General features: G+C 37.4%; 2 protein-coding genes across 3 annotated transcripts; one reads left to right on the top strand and one right to left on the bottom strand.

The window, feature by feature from the left end:
• Nucleotides 1-317: 317 nt before the first annotated feature.
• Nucleotides 318-17,875, bottom strand: LOC146132127 (uncharacterized). The gene is made up of 14 exons (XM_083397215.1): nucleotides 17,727-17,875; nucleotides 15,590-15,702; nucleotides 15,002-15,124; nucleotides 14,378-14,452; nucleotides 12,757-13,350; nucleotides 9,041-9,136; nucleotides 8,247-8,309; nucleotides 7,893-7,991; nucleotides 6,809-6,949; nucleotides 5,550-5,717; nucleotides 4,189-4,358; nucleotides 3,379-3,575; nucleotides 2,242-2,353; nucleotides 318-1,046 (listed from the first exon to the last, which is right to left on the bottom strand). The coding sequence occupies exons 1-14, from the start codon at nucleotides 17,771-17,773 to the stop codon at nucleotides 888-890; spliced, it is 2,157 nt and encodes a 718-aa protein (XP_083253341.1). The 5' UTR covers nucleotides 17,774-17,875; the 3' UTR covers nucleotides 318-887.
• A 1,058-nt stretch (nucleotides 17,876-18,933) lies between these two features.
• LOC146132126 (mitochondrial fission process protein 1-like) lies at nucleotides 18,934-20,758 on the top strand. 2 transcript variants are annotated; one of them, XM_083397431.1, is made up of 5 exons: nucleotides 18,934-19,108; nucleotides 19,237-19,361; nucleotides 19,429-19,531; nucleotides 19,819-19,960; nucleotides 20,554-20,758. In XM_083397431.1, exons 1-5 carry the CDS (start codon nucleotides 18,955-18,957, stop codon nucleotides 20,624-20,626), a joined length of 597 nt encoding a protein of 198 aa, XP_083253557.1. In that variant the 5' UTR covers nucleotides 18,934-18,954; the 3' UTR covers nucleotides 20,627-20,758. The 2 variants fall into 2 exon arrangements, with proteins under 2 accessions (XP_083253557.1, XP_083253558.1); XM_083397432.1 differs by having other exon boundaries at nucleotides 19,819-19,990; nucleotides 20,554-20,694.
• Nucleotides 20,759-23,512: the final 2,754 nt, after the last annotated feature.

The following is a 23,512-nucleotide window of genomic DNA, read 5'->3' as shown; positions in this document are numbered from 1 at the left end:
CTTTGCCAAAACAGTCGGAAAACTCGCCCACCATTAAACGCATTTTCGTTTTGGGGGTTGAAGGCCGTTGAAAAATACGTTTGGCTTTTGCGAGTTAGACCGCTTTGGCGGTTTGCTGCGTGGAAAAATAGCGGCGAGCGCCATAAACCACACATACCCACTCCAGTATGTAAGGCAGTCCGCGGTGCAATGTGCCTCAATTTATTCCAAGGTTTTAAGCGCTACGCGAAAAGCAAATATTAGTCGGTCGTCTTATACTTTCGCCAAATACGCAAAACGCAAAAAATGTCGCACACAACATTTATACTTGTGTTTGTTTCATGTATTTTCAAGCGCAGTGGCGCTAACGTAAATTTACTGGTCGACCAAGTACAAATAGCCTTTCTGGCACCATCATGTGGAATACACGTATATATGTATGTGTTGCTGAAGTTGACTCATGGGAGACAAGACTCCGCTCCGCAGTTGAAATAAAGTCGGTGGCACTAAAAACACCAAAATTTCTGGCGCATTGGGGAACTTTTAACGTAAGTTGCCACAAAAATGCTGAGAACTTGTGGTAAAGGGCAGTGGTTGCGAAGTCCCGAAATTTCGGCGAAAAATAAAAAGAGCCGAGAAAAGTTCGAAGTCACTAAACAATTGGAATTTTTTTACATTTGGTACGATGTGAAAAAAGCATAGAAAAATAACAAATACCCAACTTGGCTTACGAAACCACGAATGACAAAAGGTTAACAAACCTATACAAGTGTCACATGTCAGTTTATCTTGTCCTCGCCTAATAATTCTCCGGAAAGGTGTCACTGCGTTTCATCTCAAGTTTTCTGGTAGTATCGGTGTTGACCCAGTACTAAATTAATATAGGTGGTATTTTAGCTATGAGCCGATCAGTCAAAGGCAAGCCGGAAGCGACTCTCCTGCTCCATCTTGCGGCTGGTGACTTGCTTGTTGAGCTCGTCGAGCTTCCGCTGGAGGGCGGTCGAGTTGCTGTCGAGCCACTGGAGCGAGTCCATGTGGGCAGAGAGAATCTTGGAAATCTGGTTGATCTGCAAAGCAAACAAATGCCAGGTTTACAAAAAACTGTATAAGGGTCGGCTACTCCTCATTGGGTGCTAGGTTAATTAATTGCCAAATGCCAACACATTGATATACTATTTTATATTGCAAATACTGTCTTGAAAAACGTAATACAATTAGAAAAAAATGGAATTAGAACTACTGCATTGTAATTAGTTGTTGTGATGCAAGCTGTCCATGTGCTATTTTTGTGTTTTCGTTTTTTTATTGTTGTCAAGTTGCACAAAAAATAAAATAAATATGTAAATCCGTAAGAGGGTTTTGGGCATTGTAAATGTTGTGAGTTTAAAGCATCTAGACCAGCGGTTCCCAAACTAGGGTCCGCGGACCAACTGGGGTCCGTACAGCAGTTTCCCAGGGTCCGCAATGAGAAGTTAGTCTTTATGTTTTTTTAAGAACTAGGCTACAGCGAATGTTTTTAAACATTAGGCTATGCCTTATTATTCGATAATATAGCGTGTTTTATGATGTCTATTATGACATCATAGGCATATATTATGCTGTACTACCCGCTATCAGCGAATCGTTCGCATTAGTTGGAAAGTTGTTACATTACAAAGAATCGTGACTGTACTAGTGTGCTACAAGAAACATGGGTCAACTGACCCTTGAATTTTTATAGGGCCGCGAAATATCAAAATAACTACAAAGGGTTTACCAGGCATTTTTTTAGAACAATTTGGGAACCACTGATCTAGACGGTGGTTCTTAACCAGGGTGTGATACTGGTGGTACGAATCCCTTGGTGGTACGAAGCACCAAGGCAAGGGGTACGACGTGTGGTGTGAAATTATTCGCTATTTAAATTTGTGAAGAATGCGTAAATTACGAAAAGCAACCACAACAAAGCCATTACTATATTGACTGATTGTTTGTTTGTTGTAAATATTGTTGAACTTACAAGACTGTTTTTAATACATGCATTCAACACTTATGGTATAAATACCCTGAGTTGAATTCCTATTATTACAATTTGATTTACTTCCGTAGACCATTTGTAGACAGCGGTACGAGAAAATGACAGCTCAAAGGGTACGAGCGCTAAAAAGGTTAAGAAACACTGAGAGTCTGGAATAGAAAATAAAGTCCCGGTCCGACTCGGGCCTATATAGAGTAAAATCAAGTCTCGAGTCCGGTACTTCAAAAGTTGTTTACAATACTCACAGGGTTGGAGGAGTCGGCGGGCGCAGTGCTCGTGTTGATGTGGTCGATAACCTCGCGCAAATCCTGAACCATCCGCTTCATTTGCCCGTCCACGTTCTCCGCCAGATTATAGCTGGGAATTAAAACAGACCGGCCGGTTACGAAAACGCGTGCGTCGGAATTTTACGAAACGCGTGAGTTTGGGAACCTATGACCAAACTAGGGATGTCCGATAATATCGGATCCAAGCCGATGCCCGATACCAATTGGACGAGGAACGACACTAGGATGACATTGGTGTCAATCCAATACTAAATCAATATAGATATTGCAGCCATGACTTGCTACCCAATGGAGCGACTTTTTGCTTTAAAGGTAAATTCACCAAAATATAGTAGGCCAACAAAATATGACGGTAATTAAACTTCTTCAAAGTCACCCTTGAGCGCTTGAATTTAAGCTATTTAGTTAGTTTGAGCTTAGTAATGACGTCACAGCTATCGGATCGGATCGCGATATTTTTTGTCCAAAATATCGGGTATTGGATTAAATTTTCAAGTATCGGACATACCTACAAGGAATAAGCGATAGTATCGGATGGGAGACGATACCAAAGTAGTAACACATCCGATACTAGGGTAAAATCGGTTGCAATTCGGCAACAAATTAATATTTGCACTTCAGACAAAGTTCGAGATTATTCTTAGGGTTTTCCACTTTAAAATGTATTTTCATTGGAAAATAATATATTGACATAAAGGTTAACAAAAAACATAACTGCGTAACGTAACTTAAAACGTTGAGTTAGCGCAAAAAATCAAATATTAAAAAAAAAAAAATCAAAAATACTTCGCTTTTTTGAGCATAGTGATTAAGTCTTTTGGTAACGCATCAGGCCGTCGCATTTTTTAATCGGATACAAATACGCCAAATATAGGACATTCCTACTCATCACCACGTCGGTAAAGCCACTCTACCAGCTGAGCCAAGCATGCTGGCAATACAGCAAGTTCACAAACAAAAACAGCAGCATTTTGCTGCGTCACCTTTCTACGCACATCTTTATCGAAATCAGCAGCATTTGCTTGTTGCGTCATGTTTATACTACATCTTAATCGGAATCAACAGCTTAAGCAAAATAACGTCAGAATCACTTACGTTTTCTCGCGTTCCATGTCGGCGTGGTGCGTGTGCACCGAAGCGGAAAGGGAGGCGGCCTGCTGTCTGGTAGACTCCTCCAGAGGACGGAGCAGATCTTCTAGCTCCTGCTCCTGCGTCCGGATAAAGTCCAGCTCCTGGTTGAGCCTCTCCTGGTCGCACTGGACCCGCTCGAACTCGCCGTTCAGTGCGGTGATCTGAATGTAGGGATAAAGGTTGGTTTGTTATTTTAAATAAAATAAATGCAAAGTGAACAAAACAAGATTGCTGTTTTATTTTAAATATTTATTTTTAAATAGCGGAGCATGTTAAAAATTGGCTACACATCAACTTAAGAAATTTTACCAATGCTGCGCTTGCGTTTAATGGAATAAATGACAAAACACATAACAATCATAGTTTTTTTATAACATAACAATCATAGTTTTTTTTTTCGTTTTTTACAATTTGTAGGCGTAGTGAGCAAATAAATTAGGCTAAATTTGGTATCAATTGCAACTTAAAAGCTGTATGAAAAAATCTAAACATGTTTTAAAAACGTTACAGCATATATAAGCTTTTGCAGTACATGATGTTTTAAAGGTGTTGAGACCAAGAAATATTAAATATTTTGGTAATATTTTTCCGCTAACTATTTTAAAGGCGATCCGCCTTTAACGCACGTTTAAAATGCCTATACTATTACCCATGAACTTGTAACTGCTTTTACAGGAACTCTGCTTAATGAATAGTGGAACCCATACGCACATACGCAGAACATTTCAAGGCAGTGCGAATTCGCTTGACAGAGTAAAATAAATTAACGGATACCTTTTCTGAGTTGTCGATGAGGAGTTTGTTCCAAGCGTTGACTTGCGTGGCTTGGGTGAGGAAGAGGTGTTCCTGCTGCTCCAACTCCGACGTCCACTTGTTGATCTTCGTTTCCAGGTCCTTGTATCGCAGAGACGGGGTCTGGCTCGGTGCAGCTGCAGCGCCACTCGCTAAAAGCAAACAAAAGAAAGATTTAAAATATTAACTCGATATAAAGTTGCTCGTGATGTGTTGGCCAGCTTTGACGTATGGTTGTGTCTCGAGTAGCTCCTCTCTGGGCCTGTGTAGCTCAGTTAGTATATCGACGGTCCTGGTATGACTGAGGTCGTGAGTTCGAACCTCATCAGAGCCTAGTTTTGCAAACAGGATGCAGCAGGCAACAATGATATAATTGTTTTTCTACTCGCTCCTCTCTGAGCCTGTGTAGCTCAGTTGGTAGAGCGACGGACTCGGCATGACCGGAGGTTGTGAGTTCGAACCTCATTGGCTAGTTGTTTTACTAGCCTGTCCTGCTTGCATCATTGGTCGACAGCTTCGGTGAGTCTGCGATGACTTTCGGTGTACTACAACAATATAGTTCATTTTTTTTGTTTTTTCAACATCTTTGGAAACGTTTGTTGGACATGCGGCGAAACTAGCTATAGGAATTTTATCAATTTTGTCTCAAATTTTGTTCACAAAAGTCAATTTATTTCTTTGTTTGTTTCTAAAAATAAACTCGAACTGATGCGGTTTTGAGAGACAATAATTTCGAATACACTTGCAATTTAATTTAGATAAATCGGAATCATTGTACGTCCTAGAAAAATTGAACCATTACCCCAGGACGAAGTGACACACAGTTCAAGAACCTTTAATTCAACCAAACCTAGGAGAATAGTAACGTAAATTACAGTCGGTTCATATAATAACCCAGAAAGTGTTCAAAAGACTAGGCTAAGACTTTGCGACAAACTCTCATTAATTAACTTTGTTTTTCCGGGACAAATAACTTGACTTTCAAATAGTACTTTATGTTAGAAGGTAAAAAAAATTAGCTTCTTCATTAAATTTCTTATATGTCATGAATCTGTTGACTTTGTTCTTAGTTTCGTATTTTTTTTGCTGAGCAAACCATAGGTGGAAATCACATCAACTTTAACAACGAACCACTTAGCGTTCGATGTCAATGATTGGACTTTGGTTTATATTGCTGTGTAAACATTACTTGAAGTGGGGATAACTGATGCAAATGTCTTAACTTGGGGTAAGGTGACGATCGAATATGAAACAAAGATAAGTTGTAAGGCGAAATTTTAGAGACATTTGGATCGAATATGTTCAGCATAGTTGCCTGAATCAGTTTAGGAAAAGCTAGTTACTTGCGGTGGTTGTAGCGGTCGATGCGGCTGCTGATGTTGTGGTGCCGAGTTTAAGTCCTCCACCCAGGGACAAAGTAGCCGGTTTGCTCGTGGATTGCAAAGGCTGCTTGGGGTTCGTCGTGTCAGGTAGTTTGAATCCTGACGCTGAAGAACTCGCAGTCGCCAGTCCTTCAAATAAATGTATTTAGAGATGCCATTTGCCACACAATTTTTTTACAACAAATCTTGAAATCATTAAGGACTTTGGAAATAAAATTTGTAGTTTTTTAAAGACCTAACATTGGCTTGCTCGGCGTTTTTTGAATATAATTCGAAAACGAAACATTATAAATGTCATGTTCAAAACAATTTGATATTATTTTACCATTTTCAACGGCACTTTTTAAACACATAACTTAAACTTGAAAAAAAATATAGGTTTTTAAATGACTTTCCAATAAACAAATCAATTTCAAAGACATTCAAAGACGTTTAACCTTAACGTTTAAAGACTTTGTGCCACCCTGTTTATTAAAGTCACAAAAAAATCAGCAAGAGTCTTTGGGTTTTAGTCATATGACGATTTACAAAACAAACTAAAATAAATAAAAGCAGTTAAAACAAACTAAAATAAATAAAAGCAGTTAAAACAAACTAAAATAAATAAAAGCAGTTAAAAACACGGTGAAAAGCAAGAAGTTTTTCAACCAATAGATTTTAAAAACAGCGAAGGGACTTGCCATATTATTGTTGGTAAGCCGTAATGGTGGATCAGTACAACTTAACCAGGGCGAGATCACAGTTATATACGAATGTTAACTCCATGTCACCAGTGCATCGTAAAAAACTCAGATTTAGCTGGGTTCAGACTTTGCACTCGCCCGCCAATTCGAATGCATTTGTTCCGAGCTAGTGCTGAACTGCTGATTGACAAGGCAAAACTTAGTTGTCGTTATCAGAACAACTTGACTAATTTTGTTGATTGGCCCCAAAATGATGTTAACGCCAAAACAATACACGTTTGTGCACCTACGAAAACGAACTAAACAAGCGCATCAAAGTGTTGAAGTCTCAGACAAGCACTCCTGTACGACGAAGATTTGCCGACAGCTTGCCAACAAATTTGGCGAATGTTATTTTGTCCGGGCGAGTGGGATTGGTAGATTTTTTTTCCTTGTTTAGATTATTTATGTAGCTTCCTTTTTCGCCAAATAGTAGTTAAGATTTATTAAATGACAACTGCCAATGACCAATCACCAATTACAACCTGGTAATCTTACCCAAGGCCGGTAGACTGGTAGAACTGGTCGGCCCACCAGAACTTGACGCAGCGGTAGTCGTTGATTTGCCAAATGAAATTCCACTCGCAGAAGGAGTAAGCGCTGAGGGAGCTGCTGCTGCTGCAATAAAAAGCCAAACCGCTAATGTGAAACCAAAACAGTTATTTCTCAAGATTACAGTAAATACCAACCAAGGCATTATCATGTATGACAATCTAATCATATATCGTGCTTTTGACAACAGTGCTCAATATTATACAAGCACTTAATAAAAAAGTTACAAAATGACATATTATTTCCTAGTGGGTATTGTTATGCTTGTCCCAGATTTCTTAAAAGCAGAGTGACTTTTATATTAAATTACTTGGTTAGCCGTTAAAACATATTTCAAGGTTAAGATTTAGTACGCCAATCTGCATATTGCTCAGAACGAATGCTAATTGACGCCAAATGTTTGTTGGCCATGGCGTAAATCGCCAACAATACATGTTTGACTTTCTACATCAGTAGTCGGCAAACTTTTTTTGTCGCGGCCCAAAGTACTCTTTTCAGAGCTATTGAAGGTCAACTACAAAAAAGTGGCGGATTTCAGGATATTTAATTTTAGGGTCGTGCCCCAAAACACTGGCATATCTTTTTTATACATACTATGAAACGAAGAATATACACGCGAACCGCGAAAAAATTTTGGATTACAAACATTTTAAGTTAGCAAAAAATATAGTTCGACAGGCTCCCAGGACCAAAGTTGGTTTGTGGGCCTTTCCAAGCTGAGCCAATTTAAAAATTCTATGCCACACCAACTTTTAAAATAAAGTGCAATGATTGTACGGCTATCACGCGGCCCACAACTACATGCCCACATTTGGGCCGCGGCCCACAGTTTGCCGAACACTGTTCTACATAATTAAACAATCGTGTCGCGCGCTGTAAAAAAGTCCTACTATTTGCCAGTTTGATAAAGTCAGGTCGGTCATATGAGAACAATGTAAACGCACTGACTTAAAAAAGAAGGTTTAATTCAGTAGTGAAAAATAATTACATTGTCGACCCTCTGTAAAATACACCTAAAAAAATAATGTACCTGTCGAAGATGAACCGAACAAAGATTTTGATGCGGAGGCAGATGTCGTACCTGTAGACTGTGCTGGTTGCAAACCTGATAATCCACCCAACTTGAAACCTAGACAAAATGTTTAACACTGTTAGTCTGATCTAACTAGGCTTGTTTCTTTGATTTGTATCAACCGTTTTTTCCACACACTTGTTCGCATACCTATGGCTATTGTTTTAGGATGTTCAAGACACCCAAGGTGGATTTTTTATTCAATGCCACACTTGAACTTTGTGAATTTTTAATGAATATTAGCCAAACAAACTGTCTTTGATTTTATTGTGTTTTGTGATTATATTTTTTACCGCTAAAACATTACTTTACCAGATGATCCTCCTGCACCAAACTGAAGGCCAGTCAAAGCAGTTGTTGCAGCTGCGGTTGTTGCTGAAAAGTTAAAATAAATTATTTACAAAAATATATTTACAAAAAGTCCGATCCATAGATTAAAAGTATTGACATTGCCAGCAAATAAGAATAAACTTCAGATGCAGAACTAGGGATGTCACATACAATATAATATCGGATCAAAGCCAATACTCGATGCCAAGTAGCAGTATTGCTACTTGTCAGAGAATATGGTGCTATCGGTGCTAATCCGATACCCAATTACCTTGTCAAAAACAGCCATGTTTTATGATACAACCTAGAGTTTTGTTCCTTTAAAGAAAAAAAAAAAAAATCAGCCTAACACTTACAAATCACTAACATTGCTTACAAATCACAAACATTGCACTTCGCAATTTGTTCAACTTTGGGACTATAGAAAATATCATTTGGTATGGGATCTGATTGTGATACTTGTTGTTTAAAGCAGGGCTGCGGAGTCGGTTAAAAACCACCAGAGTACGACTAAGGCCAAAAAAACACCCGAGTCCGACTCCGGTCAAATGCAAGATTTTGTCAAGTCCCGAATCAGATTCCGGCAAAACAAACCGACTCCGTTGAGTCCCGACTCCGACTCCGCAGCCCTGGTTTGAAATATTTGCTATCGGTACCGCAATGAAATGTCAAGCATCATATCAGAAATCGCTATACAGAACTACATAATAAATTGAAGCTTTTCTTGTAATAGCTTTACAAAATATCATGCAAGATGTTGTCCACAACATATATACCTGGCGCAGCAGTGGTAGAAGCTAAACCCCCTCCCAACTTAAAGCCGGTTGCGGGAGTAGAGGCCAGTGTAGATCCTCCACCCAAAGAGAAACCAGCTGTGCAAAACAATGATTTGTGACATAATTGCAACATGAGTTAGTGTCCAAAATATGAATTCACTTTAAGCCTTTCAGAATAAGATTTAAGAAATATGTAAACAAACTCTTAGTTTTCATTATAATTATACATCTCATGGTCGTGGAGATGTTCGTAGAGCGCCATTTTTTTTTATAGTCGCATGTATGTAATATATATATACAGGGTTGGCCTTAAGTACTCGCATGCTCGCCAATGCGAGTGCCAATCGCTCCGGGCGAGTGCCGATTGTTATTTTCCTTAAAACTAAGACGCAAATACATTCAACACTACACAAATAATAAGGTTAATCGAAGTCATGTCATTGCTGCAGTGGCCAATAGGTATAAGGTTTATCGTTGAACATTGTTAATTTTTAAATGTTAAACCCAGTCGTTGACGCCTTTGGAAAACTTTATTGGACTTGCGATGTACCCAGGATAATAATTCTACTTTTTTGTATTTATTTAATTGTTTGTAGTACGAAATTAAGAGCAATAGCTACAGTTTTTTTAAAAATAAGTTTCAATGCAAATATCTTCTAATAATATTTGTAGCAGTCTTTCTAATAATATTTTGTGCAGTGTTTTTTATGTTTTGAGGGACCGAAAACTCCACTGAACACTACGATATTTGGAAATATCGCCTACTTGTGTACTACAAACTATAGTGTGCGAAATGTGGCGTATAACAACCTGCGTTAAAACGTCCTTCAAGCACAGAAAAACCAGAATACGAAAAAAAGAGAGCGCGAGGAGTTAAAAAAAAGGAAAATAGGCAGGCCGTGGTTACTAAATTGTCAGTGTTATTTTTTTCACTAAAGATTGTTAAAAATATTTCGCTAAAACATTGTCTTAAGCGTAAACTGCTTTTTGGGTCATTAATTTGTTCATCCGTGCCTGGAAATAAACAACCTGACTTTTATAAAAACTGCTGTTTACGTAGAAAAACCACAAAACAGAATAACGATAACCAAATAAATGACCGTGTTAGGACGCAAATTTGCAGACGGCATGCCAACAAATTTGGCGATGGTTATTTCGTCTGGGCGAGTGCCGATTCGTCTAATAATTAAGTGTCAATCAAGCGTTCTTGGGCGAGCGATCAACGTGTAATGTCTGGTGTGGAGTGCGCAATTTCCCTAAAGCCGATAAGTTGCAAAAGTAACATTCTGTTGTAAAACGTTCTGGCCGTCCACAAAATGCGCTATAGGGTTACTCAAGGTCAACTTTAGGCCAATATTCAGCCAGGAGTGGATGCCTACATCCTCGCGCTGAGTATGAAATGGGTAACAAAACTATTCGATGACAGTTATAAGGGGCCTTGGAAAAAACTGGAAAGAAGTAGTATAAGCAACAATGAAATAGAATGTTGGCTTCGCGGAAGCCAGTCTGCCCTCTCTCAAAAAGCCCGAAAACTGATTCCTTTGCAAACTATCAGAAAAACAATTGCGGACTGCAAACAGTTGATTAGCATAATGTTTACGAATCTAAGGAACGGTAGACCGTTGTGGATTAACGACCACGTTCAATACCGTAAACAAACCTTTTTTATAAAGACTATGATTAATGCTGGCATATTGGATTACGCGCATCTTATCAACAATACAGATCATTACATGTCTTACGATAACCTCGCCCAATATTACAGCTTTTCCACCAACAATAATGATTATTTAGAACATCTAAAACTAATTTCGGCTATCCCTGGAAAATGGGACTTGAATGAACCTAGTAACATATCCATGATTGACAACAAGTTGCAGACTTGTACCAAATTTCTCTTAAAACTTGATACAGTTAAAGAAATTTATTCACATATTAAAGATGCTGGCTTGTCCCCCCCCCAGTCAAACAGCAAATCAAGTGGGAACAGATCTGCCAAGTTTTACCAAACCGAATCCCTTGGGACAAACTTTACTAAATTAACTACGACTGTACCGTGGAAAACAACCTAAAAGTTTTCAGATAAAATTAAACCTTGGGCCATCGTCACCAATGACGCCCTGTGCTCATTTGGAATTAAAGACTCCGATAAATGTGTTTTCTGCTGCGATGCATTAGAAACTGTAGCGCACGTGTTTTATTTTTGTACCAAAGTAGTAACTTTCTGGGAAGAAGTAACTGCCTGGATCTCGGCGAAACTTCTTATTGATTTACGCCCTAACCCTGTTCATATGTTGTTTGGTGTTGTGGCGGATCAATCTGAAACCCTTTTGAATTGTTTGTTGTTGTGTGCGCGTTTCGTAATTAACCGCTGTAAGTACGCCGAATCCGTGCCGAATTTCAATATGCTCCTAAATATGGTTAAATCTGTTCAGAAGTCGGAACATCTTATCGCCATTCGGAATTGTAAAATTAACGACTTTCTTTGCAAGTGGCAAGGGCTATTTTAACGCTCACTTCATGTTACTCCGAATCCCCAACTGTATTTTAATGCCTTCCTGCTAATTCGTCGCTTTCTGACATGTGTTTTATCTCGCCTCTTTTTTTTCTTTTGCACTCGCTTTATTGTGTCGCTATATAATAATAAAACTTAAAACAAGAAAAAAAAAAATATATATATTCAGCCAGGTTATGCAGTTATGCGCAGTGTAATTGTCAACAATTTGTTAAGTCAATAGTAACTTTGTATTCTTTGCGGTACAGTATTTGACTGCATTACAGATCACGTTAGTAAAAAAATAAGCCCTAAGACCCGACAATGCTTGAAAAAACAGGACCGAATTGCGTAAGACTTCTGTGTGCAGTGTTGCATTGTACTCACTATTGGCAAAAATATAAGTTTGGGCAAGAACCTGGACAGTTGACATATTACAGTTTACACAACTGCTTCAAATGACAGTTGGTAAGAATGTTAAACATATGGGAGATTTTTTTTATTATAATGTACACATGTTAGAAAATTGTTTGGGCGATTTATTGCTGTGATTGGGGGCCCTGTAGGGTAGATTAGATTTAATCCCTTCCCCAAACAAAATCGAGGTTAAATAATTTAATAAAAATATACTAGGATTCACTATTCTGGATTCGTTATTCTAGATTCGAAACCTATTATTCTAGAATACCTTGGGATTCTACTTTGAACATCCCTATATATAACAGAGTTTTACATGTTTTAAAAACAACTGTTAGCCTACAGGTACTGCAAAACACAGTCCAATCTGAAAACTGACCACATAGTAAATATGCTGTATAAATACCTAGTGCTAGCAAGAAAAAACTCAGAAAAAACACAATTGGAAAAATCAATGATATTCTAAAAACGCGACTGGACTTACTTAGATTTGTTACTCATGCAGTAGGTATTATTTAATACATTTTAATACATTTATTTGTATGTATTATGCCCATCTTTACCACACTATTTAATTTTACAATGTGATCTTATTTGTAGAATTTCCAGAGGCTTAACTGAGCAGAACAACTACTGCCAGAACTTATGATAATCAAAATAAATGTTTAATAATGGTAAAAGTAATAAAATAAAATGTTCTAAAATGACAATTGGGCCTGATTAACAAAATTTTAGCTTTAGAGTTTTTTTAGATAGGTAATTCCTCAAGTTTAAAACAGCTAATTTGCAACACAATTTTACTTACTTGGGGCAGCCGTGGTGGTCCCTCCTAAGCCTAATCCAGCAGGGGTTGTTTGTTTGGCAGGTGTCGCAAACGACAACTTCTGTGCCGGGTTCTGCTGGCCGATGCCAAAAGACGGCAAAGCAGAGGCTGCCGTTGTGCTGCCACCTAGGGAAAGACCAGATGACTGAGTTTGCGCAGGAGTGCCGAAAGACAAAGCAGCAGGTTTGCTTGTAGCTGAGCCCAATCCACCGAAACCACCAAGTGATGCCGAACTGGCAGGAGCAGCTGTGCTGAATCCAAAACCACCAGACTGTGTGGTCGTAGTCGTTAGACTGAACCCCAACTTCTGAGTTGTTGCTGCTGCAGTTGGGGTGCCAAAGCTAAATCCGCTTGCAGCAGTGGACGCAGCTTGGGGTTGAGCTGCCCCAAGTTGAAAACCGCTACCTGGGGTTGCTGCTGTTGAGCCAAACCCAAATCCTCCAGAGGTAGGGGCAGAGGCAGTTGATTGCAATGGCTTGGTTTGTCCGAAAGAGAGACCAGTCGATTGTGCTGGTGCAGAGGATTGAACTGAACTTCCAAAACCGAAGGATGATGCCCCTTGCATTCCAGCAGTTACTAAATATATAGATATGCACAAAGTTATTATATGTTGTGACAACAGTGTGTAAAGTCTCAGTTAAATAAATAACTAGTCAAGCCTTAGTCCAAGTTACCATTTGCTCAAATCAAGTCTAAATTAGCGCAAGTCAACTTCAAGTCACCGCCTTGTCATGAAAATAAAACATTAACATATCGGAATTGGTAAACTTGTACGATTATTAGCAATAATTTAACTAAAAAAAGAAAAAAAACAGCATAAAACAAGTTGTTATGTGCATGAATACCTGAATTCTATAAAAGGCTGTTTAACAATGTCGCAGACTAGATCGGGACACAATCCACAAAGTAGCTGCTAAGGATAGGAATGACTTTACTTTCTCGGCAAGACGTTTATTGGACAGAACGACAATCAGTATAAGGCAAACCATTGCACACCAAGTGCTCGCATAAGGCTTCAGCTTGTCTCTAACCAACGAGATTGCAAACTGTGCTTAAAATTCGTCCGATTCTCTTGGTATCCACACAATGGCAAACAAAATCGACACAAAAATATCACACAGCGCTGAGAAAAGGGAGGCTATGAAATTCACACAAAGTTCTATCCCTGAGGGAAACCATGGCAGCGGGTAGCCGATCCGTATGCAATTCCCGTGGCCTAACACATTAGTTATGCTTTAAAGGGTTACAATATTTCAATTTGTGACAAACAAAAAAACATGATTGAGTTATTTGGCCAAAAAAACTTAAGTCAAGTCAAGTCATTGGAAAACAGTGACTTAAGTGTTACAAGTTATTGACTAAAGTCATTAGAACACTGTATAACAATAAAATAGAAAAAGACAAAGTCAAGTCATTTAAAAACAGTGACTCTACTAAGTACAGTCAATGAAAGTTATTGCAACAATGTATGATAATAAAACATAAAAAAGCGACTACTTATTTGTTTATGCACAAAACTTTAACTTTTGAAACATCTCTTTCAATCTGTGTGCTAACACTTATAGTTATAGACATTACAATTTACCAAACATAAAAAACTAACCTTTATTGGCTGAATTAAATGAAAAGCCGCCTGCTGAACCAGTGCTGACTACTGGAGTGGTACCAAGGCCAAAACCTGCAACAATGATAAGACAACATAACATTCATTGTTGTATGTAAATCAAGAGCAACCTAGGATACTTAAGATCAAGGTGATTTGCATGTTAGGTTTTTACTTTTTTTAGCCATGATAGCAACAGCAGGTTTTTCTTTTTTTTCTCAACCCCAATGTTACTAAAAACTATATAAAACCATATATATATCACTTCTGGGTTGAATTTGACTTTAACAACAAGGATTACAAACAAGGTGACATTGAAAGGACAATATTAAATCAACATTTTAAGCTGAACATAAGTTCAAACACTCTTTTTTATATGTACACCTTATACGTAAATAGCGGAGAATAAATTACAAAACAATTTGTAATTTATTTAAATAATAAAAACTTCATCAACATTTAGCCATAAATTATCCTATACAAAAGTTTACAATCATTTTAGCTTTTTAGAACGTTTGTCCTTAAATCAATAATAAATACAAATAGTAGCTTGCAGGTATAGAAGCATGAACAAATATCTTGTAAGGTATTTATTGATTTAGGAATGCAATTGATCAATTTTACCTCCGCCACCAAATGCAGGTGCAGAGGTGGTAGTAGCTGCAGCAGCATTTGATGAAAAAGAGAAAGGGGCAGCTGCTCCTGTGGATGCACCACCAAAAAGTGAACCAGATGTTGTTTGAGCAGCTAAAAATAGGTCAAATTATGCTAGAATATTGTTTATTACTTGGCTTATACCCAGGTAGGAAAGTAAGGCCTGATAAATCCCCTGCACGGTTTCCCGCTCGGCCGCAGTCAAAGCCACGCATTTCATGTAAAATCAACGTCAAATCGGTCAGCCACGAAAAATCGCTCAAACGCGCAAAACTTCCATCGAGGTAACAGTTTTTAGAATAGTACTCCATTTTGAGTCGTGCAAATTTTACAAATACTGTTATTAGAGCTGCGCAAATTTAGGCGGAAATGTTATTACAGCCGTGCAATTTCAAGCTGCAAAATTGGCTCCCATGCTCAACATCCAAAGTTTCCAATCTGGGTTTAACTATACAACATATAGAATCAGCACTGAAAGCAAATCATGAATTTCTAAAGGGACTTAACATTGTCACAATGTCATCTTTCTCAAAAAACAGTTTTTGAAATGTTAACTACCTGATCCGAATGAGAAACCAGAAGACTGCTGAGTAGGTGCTGACGCAGCAGGGCCTCCAAAGCTAAATCCAGTTCCACCAGAAGCTGTAGTTCCTGTACTGGTGCTTCCAAAACTATGAATAAATCTCTTTTAGTTTTAATATAAAAGATATTTTAAAAACTATTTAAAAAAATGTGGATGGTCTAGAACAGTGGTTCTCAACCCTTTTTAGCTTACGGACCGGTGAAATTTCAAAAAAAAAATTTGCGGACCGGTGGACCTTTAAAAATCAAAATCAACCCAAAATGTAATTACGACAAAAGTATGCAACTTATAAGCAAAGACTGGAAACTTCAATTAAATTAGAAATTTTCTGCTGTCTTTCTTATATCATATGTGGTATACGAAAGTTTTTTCACATACAACTATCTTAAAGTAAAAGACTTGAACGACGTGCAATAGGGTGGTACTAAATACTGAATGCCAACCAAACTAAACGTCTGTTTTACTCCAATCTGATTTAATTTTACACTGAAGCATATTTTGTCGCATGAGAGTATTTCAAAACGTATGAGGCCTAAGGAGGGTTGCAATGAACATGGTACCAAATGAAACCCAATGAAACACCAAATAACCCATTGTAACTCGTAGAATAATCACGACCCCAATGGAGCCCAAAAGATTTCAATAGGACCTAATGTAGCTCGTTCGCACCAATGAAACTCGTAGGAGAATTACCGTACTAAATACCGAATGGTACTGAATGGTACCGAATGGCACCGTATTGAATCCAATAAAACCCATTGTAACTCGTAATAGAAACACTAAACACTGAATGGCACCGAACGGAACCCAATAGAACCGAACGGAACCCAATAGAACTCGTAAAAGAAACACTAAATACCGAATGGAACCCAATGGTACCGTATTAAACCAAATAGAACCCATTGTAACTCGTAATAGAAACTCTAAATACCGAATGGTACAGAATGGCACCGAACGGAACCCAATATAACCCATTGTAACACGTAATAGAAACACTAAATACCGAATGGCACCGAACGGAACCCAATAGAACCGAACGGAACTTCTATTACGAGTTACAATGGGTTCTATTGGGTTCCGTTCAGTTCTATTGGGTTCCGTTCGGTGCCATTCGGTACCATTCGATACCATTCGGTATTTAGTGTTTCTATTACGAGTTACAATGGGTTATATTGGGTTCCGTTCGGTTCTATTGGGTTCCGTTCGGTGCCATTCGGTACCATTCGTTACCATTCGGTATTTAGTGTTTCTATTACGAGTTATAATGGGTTCTATTGGGTTCAATACGATACCATTTGGTACCATTCGGTATTTAGTGTTTCTATTACGAGCTACATAATGGGTTCTATTGCATTCCGTTCGGTTCTATTGGGTTCCGTTCGGTACCATTCGGTATTTAGTGTTTCTATTACGAGTTACAATGGGTTTTATTGGGTTTAACACGGTGCCATTCGGTTTCATTCGGTACCATGTTCATTGCAACCCTCCTTAGGCTTCATACGTTTTAAAATACTCTCATGCGACAAGATATGCTTCAGTCTAAAATTAAATCAGATTTAGGAGTAAAACAAACGTTTAGTTTGTTTGGCATTCGTTAGCATTCAATCCCATGTGGTTCCATTCGGTGCCATTCGGTACCATTCGGTATTTAGTACCACCCCGTGTAGCCTACTTATAAACAGTTGGGCACAACACTGCGCATTGTAACGTACGGTAAGTCCAAAGTAGACAATTAACTTTATGTTACGTCACAGTGCTGCAAATTACGGAACTGGCGAAGTTCTTAATTTGGTGATCAAGCTTTTAACGTCTTGCATTTGAGATATAAAATTGTAATATATTTGGCGGACCGGCGGAACGGTTGAGAACCACTGGTCTAGAATACAACCACATTTTCATCGGCGGTTTCTTGTGCTATATTTAAGTTAGCGCTTATTTTTTCTTCCTGGCAATTTCAATTTTGACAACTTGTTTCGTCACCATAAAAAAGTGGTAGGATTCCACAGTCCACACCACCATCATTTTTGTAACCAACTTAAATTATGAAAGGCATGGTATATATATATTTAATCAAATTCTAATTTTTTATTTACAATGCAAAACCTTTCCCACCTAAATGCACTTGCAGTTGTTGGATTGTTTCCAAATGAGTATGACATTTTGGCTTGGTTTGAAACTACAAACTTCAACACAAACCGTACAACTAAAACGCTTGTCCTCAGCTTACTGTATAAACACCGATCCTCTTAACTTTTTTTAAAAAATACTATTTCTGAAAAACGTATAGTGTCGTTTTTAAACATTTATTATTAAATTTGAATTTTCAAGATGAATGAATTTTATAACAAATAACTATATAATAACACTTTGTTGCAAACATATTGCGTTCCTCGAGCAATAATTAACTACTCCGTGTTTCTCTTACATATGCTCCAATACTTGAATTAATAACGAAAATGTTTCGATGTTAACGGATTTCTTGTGAACTAGAACAAATCAATCACCCGCCATTTTAAGGTTAGCAAGTTTTGTTTCTCAGGTTTGGGTAATACCCTGGGACATTTTTTATTTTTTATTTTGCAAACTATCAACAAAAATTTTTTTTTACAGTTTTATGGTGTCATAATTTTTTGCCCTTGTTTCTCTAAAAAAACTCCTATACACTTTCGTAATCTAAAAAGAGTGTGGAAATGCTGTTAGTTAGAAACAAACTTGAATTTAGTGTTACAATATGTTCTAACGGACCGGGTGATATGTTATTACATCACGTTTATCCCTCTTTCGTGTTTTTCTCGGTTAGGTTCTAGGTATGAAAGTAATTCGGTATTTAAATCAATATGTGGCAACATTTACAGTTTCGTCGTTATAGCAACATTGGCAAGTTCAGACACTAGAAGCACCTATTAATCACTTACCTTAGATTTATGTGTATAAATGATATTTTATGAACGCAAAAAGTTGTTTTAGTTGAGTCTTATCATTTTGAAGATATCGCGTGAAAGAAAGAGGCCCTTCAATATATCATGAATTGGTTTAAACACTGTTAGGTGTTATCAACAAACCCTACAGGTATGATCGCAATAGTTGTATACACTGTACAAGGCCAGTAGCACAGCAAAGAAATTACTGTCAGTAGTGTGTTTTAAGTAGAAAGAAACATAGCAATGTAGTATCTTATAATATATTTGATATACATACACAAAAAACAGTTTGCAGAAAGGCATAGCATGTATCCCCCTCAAAAAATTTCTCCAAAAAACTAACCAAAGTTTCCAATGGCAATTACCTAAATATATTTTCCATATTTTTGTAAGATGGTTTACAGCTAACATCTAGCCAAATGTCTGAATTTGAGGGTGTCAATACCCCAAAGGGGGGTAATTTCTCCCCATTAGATAATGCAATGTTTCACCAGCTTATAATGAAAGAAGAAAAATCAAATCTTGATGAAACCAAGAAAGATGTTTTCAGAGACACACCTGTAAGATACCTAGGTAAAAATTGTATTTCTATATTTTGGTTACTTTTTTTAATCAAGGTATAGAAAATAACTTAATAAGTGAAATCCAAATAAGTCACGAAATTATACCCTGCTGAAATAGCTACATCTTTAATTTTGCAGGTTACGCAAATGAAGTTGGAGAAGCCTTTCGCTCCTTTGTGCCAAGATCTGTTGTAATTTCCAGCTACCTAATTTCTTCTGGTTATGTTTTTGCTGATGCTGCCTCGAAAGGCTACAGTGCTTCGGTAAATCACAGTTGCAAATTTACAATAACAAAGTTAATTGAATAATTATGTTACGTTGTTGTTTTAGAAAGATATAAAGAAAGTTACAGATGAAGGACGAAAAACCTCACCTGTAGTAAGCTTTGCTGATGCACTTATTTGGCAGTCATTTGCATCTGTAATTATTCCAGGTATTTATCATAGCATCGCCTGCTAAGACAATGTATTTCCACTTGCCAGTATTTAAGCTTAATTTATACACAACAAACAGGGGTCACCACAATAAGTCTAATTAAACATGACCAGTAATAATACTGCCTTGTTATTTAAAAAAAACATTTACGCTTTTTGTTTGATCTAATGTGTTGTAGAGTCAAGTTTTTTTGCAGTCTATTATGTATATCGTATGTTATTCCAATGTGTGCTGAAAAAAAATTGTGTTTTAAGGTTAACAAGATATTCAAATGTTTTTGTACAGGCATTACAATCAATCGTCTGTGTGCGGCTTCGCTTTTTGGAATTCGTAGATACCTCTCCTATTTACCTTCAGTTGCACAGAAAGGCACCTCAACTGTAATTGGATTGTTAGCCATTCCGCTAATTATTCATCCAATTGACAGGTTTGCAAATATGGTGATACATTGAACACAGTAAATATTATGTCACTACTAAAAATAATTTACAATTGTCGATGTATTATTATTAGTGTTGTTAAAATAGATTACCAAACTATGGCTTCAGACCATTTTTTCTATTATGATGCTGAAAGATAATGTGTTGAAAATGAAGGTTTGTGTTTAGTGTGATGTACCGTGCCCTTAATGTGAGGTATGATAAGTTTTTTTGGGGGGGTTATTGATAAAGTTAGCCGATACTGTTTGGAGCAGCATTCCAGTAAAATATAGTTGTTGCCGGAACTGCGTTCCCTTAAAACTATTTCTTTTACTAGGTCTTTTCCCTGGTTTACTGGAATTTGCGTTTTTACTAAGCTTTCTTTAAATGTTTTTTAATTAAAAATTCAGATGCATACTGCACTCGGTCAGACGACAACTTTGGGTTTTTAAAGTTTATTTGTTTAGACGTCCCATTACGTTATGACGTAACTTTGTGACGTCTTCTCTAAAACAATTCATGCGTTTGAGTTAGGAAATTTTTATCGTTCTGGTCACAAAATTATTGTACTTTCACCCCTAGTTATGGTTCGTATATTTAGGTCTGTGGACGCCGCCATGAACTCGTCTCTTCGCAAGTTTTATTTTGTCAAGCAAGACGATGTCAGCAGCTAGCATACGCTGCCGGCGTGCATTTGTTTTTTAAAGAACTTTCTCCGTCTCTGTAAGAACAAACGTTTATCTGTATCGTGTTTTGTGTCGTTCTAGAAAATTGTGAAGTTGGTTGTAAGTAAAGTTTTGTTTCTATCAAAAATACTAGTTATGCAAAAATAGTTTCGATACGTATAACCAGGGTCATAAACAGCGTAAGACTGGTATAAAATAATCGTCCATGGCGGTTAAAACACCATGGAAGCAAATAATGCATTTCCTAATATCTAGAAACGTACTTTCAAAGCGCCCATATGGGAATCATCACATAAAGTGGAAGGTTTGCAGACCAGAAATGATAAATAAATCTCAGGGTCCTGGACTCTAGCCTTCACGTCTTGCCGAAAGACCCGAGCTTGACCGGCATAGTTAGATCCTCGCATCAACCATGATTCGATGTGTTCGAAGCGCACTTCTTAAGCGAGTTAGGTAATAGTTAACCAAAACCGGACCGCTTTGCAATATATCTAAGTGAAGGCGTCAGCAAAGTTGTCCGATGGGCATCCAGCTCCAGCGATTCCAGGTAGTATGGTTACACCCACAAAAATGATAGGCAACAAAAAATAACACATACTGCCCTACAATACGCAAAATATTGTGCAAATTAGAGATATTTACAAATGTTTATGGAAAAAACTTGAATAACCGTATTTTAATATGCCTATACAGGGGCGGAACCAGGGTAGGATAGTATACCTTCGTGAAAAATATATTATTTATTATTTGCCTATTATATAATGCACATGTTTTTTGTTTCAATTCAAGACGCATTCAGAAATTAGCTTTGGTGCACATTTATCGAGACCATATAGGGTGCCGCTGCGTGAATTGAGTCAATTGGGCCAAAGTTTCGTTTTATACTTGAATAGAAACACAAATAAGCCCAATTTATGGAAATCAGAAGTTGTGCAATTTGTGTTTTATATACGACTTTTACCCAAACAAAACTATACACATTAGTCTTAAATGTGTAAATTTTAAGTTTCTTGCGGCTATACCTTTCCGTTTTGTTTATTTTACTATTTTTGGATAGATGCTAAAACATGCCTCTTTAAAAGCAGGAAGTCAAGCCGAAACCGAACCACTTATTTATGAATCGGTTATAAGCTGTCCTAGCCTAAAACTGTAAATTGTAAAGGTGGAATAGACACGCCAATGAGCGGATTAATGTATAGGGTACCATATTTTAATTGCGAAAATGTGTTGAATACAGGCAATCATGCCCTTCTAGGCCGAACTCGTCATTCGACAAAATCGGCAAATTCGACCGAGAGTTGGGCTTAGGACTCGGGAGTCAGACTATAGACCAGGGATGGCGAACCACTGACCCGCGGGCCACAAAGTGACCCACCACAGATTTTTAATGACCCACTTGCCTTTCTAGAAATATCGAAATGTTGTCAATCATTGTCAGGAAAGGATAAATAAAAAAAAGTCGTTAAAAAGCAGTATACTGTTTAAATTAGGGCTGCGCAATCTGTGGGTCGCGCAAAACTATTTTAAGGGTGACCAGTAGGCCTAGTAGATTAACTGCACTTTAACAAATGCGTGCAGAAGAGCAGAAAACTAAAAGCATTTCGTTTATCGCTGTAAAGCGTAGGTGGCGATAATTTTAGGGAATTTAAGAAGTCTCAGACTAAAAATTCTGAAAACCCTGGTTAAACCATGCTGAAAAGCTTTCTGCTAAACTCTGTAATCCCATAAAAAATGCTGCAGCATTTGTTAACTATTTAGGTTCTTAATATTCGTGGGAATCCGAATTGGGAAATCGCCCGAAAACCTTGAATTACCAACCCAAGACAATACCATTTACAACGACGCAGCAGCAAAGTTTTGCATCAAATTAGAATATATTACAATATAATGACCCACTTGTGCATTTGGCAAGGATTGAGATTGCGTTTGTGACCCGCGCGATGAAAAGGTTAGCCATACCTGCTATAGACTTTATATTTTGTTTACTGTAATCTAACTCGGGTTACCCCGCATCCCTGCTTTAAAAGTAGACCTATATAGATAAGCGATACAAATTATCGCACTTTTCGAAAGTTACGCATTTTAAGAACGCCCTGGTTTTGTTGGAAGTCAAACCAATTTGTGATTTTTGTTCAGTGAAGTCAATTTGTTCGAGCATTGCGCAGTTTAATGAGGACTTTTCATTTTTGTAATGTGGCATTTATAATTGTTAGGCTAATGTAGCAATTAAGCTAACATCTATACAAATTTTGTGGCATAAGATCGGAAATGTTTTGTTATATTTCCCCTCCAAATAAAAATCCTGGATCCGACCCTGACAAGGAATTAACGTCGATTTATTAAGAATTATAATTCAATTATTAATTTATTCTATAGGGCTTTTAAGTTTTAACCGGTTTTGATTTTGATTTATTCGCTTAGGTATATGTATTGTTAGTATTAAAACTTCCTCACTTTTCCTAATTCTAGGTCACCTTTTAGCATGCAAATCTTTAGTTTATTAAATAATAACCACAGTATGAGGCAAGAAGGAATTTACTTTAAACTACCGCTAACGGTCATTTTAGCCGTAAAGCAAATTCTAATTCGTTTACGATTTAATCGCCCCAAAAAACGATGGCCTTTTGTTGGGCTATAGTTTAAAAACAACCATGGAACAATTGCTGCAGTGACTGGTAACAGTTAGTTACTAAATATGTAATGATTTTGAAAAAGAGCGGAAGTTATACAACACGAATGTTAATAATGTTCATTTTAGTTGTAAATAAAGCAAAAAAATCAAAAAAATCTCCTTTTTACGCCTCTACAAAGTAGGTTGGGAGCTTACAACGCAATATGAGATATGTGGCCTATGAAGTATATTCCAGAACAAGA

Source organism: Ascidiella aspersa, chromosome 9, assembly GCF_963924565.1.
Source record: "Ascidiella aspersa chromosome 9, kaAscAspe10.2, whole genome shotgun sequence".
NCBI classification, from domain to species: domain Eukaryota; kingdom Metazoa; phylum Chordata; class Ascidiacea; order Phlebobranchia; family Ascidiidae; genus Ascidiella; species Ascidiella aspersa.
This window is presented reverse-complemented; position numbering and strand designations above follow the sequence as displayed.

Excerpts from the sequence above, each read along its gene's own strand:
- LOC146132127 (XM_083397215.1), bottom strand. The coding sequence starts at position 17,773 with ATGTCATACTCATTTGGAAACAATCCAACAACTGCAAGTGCATTTAG. Across the intron at positions 15,125-15,589 it reads TGGTTTCTCATTCGGATCAG|CTGCTCAAACAACATCTGGT; the intron begins GTAGTTAACATT and ends ACCTATTTTTAG. Across the intron at positions 5,718-6,808 it reads TACCAGTCTACCGGCCTTGG|GACTGGCGACTGCGAGTTCT; the intron begins GTAAGATTACCA and ends ATTTATTTGAAG.
- LOC146132126 (XM_083397431.1), top strand. The coding sequence starts at position 18,955 with ATGTCTGAATTTGAGGGTGTCAATACCCCAAAGGGGGGTAATTTCTCC. Across the intron at positions 19,109-19,236 it reads CACACCTGTAAGATACCTAG|GTTACGCAAATGAAGTTGGA; the intron begins GTAAAAATTGTA and ends TTAATTTTGCAG. Across the intron at positions 19,961-20,553 it reads ATTATTCATCCAATTGACAG|GTCTGTGGACGCCGCCATGA; the intron begins GTTTGCAAATAT and ends TCGTATATTTAG.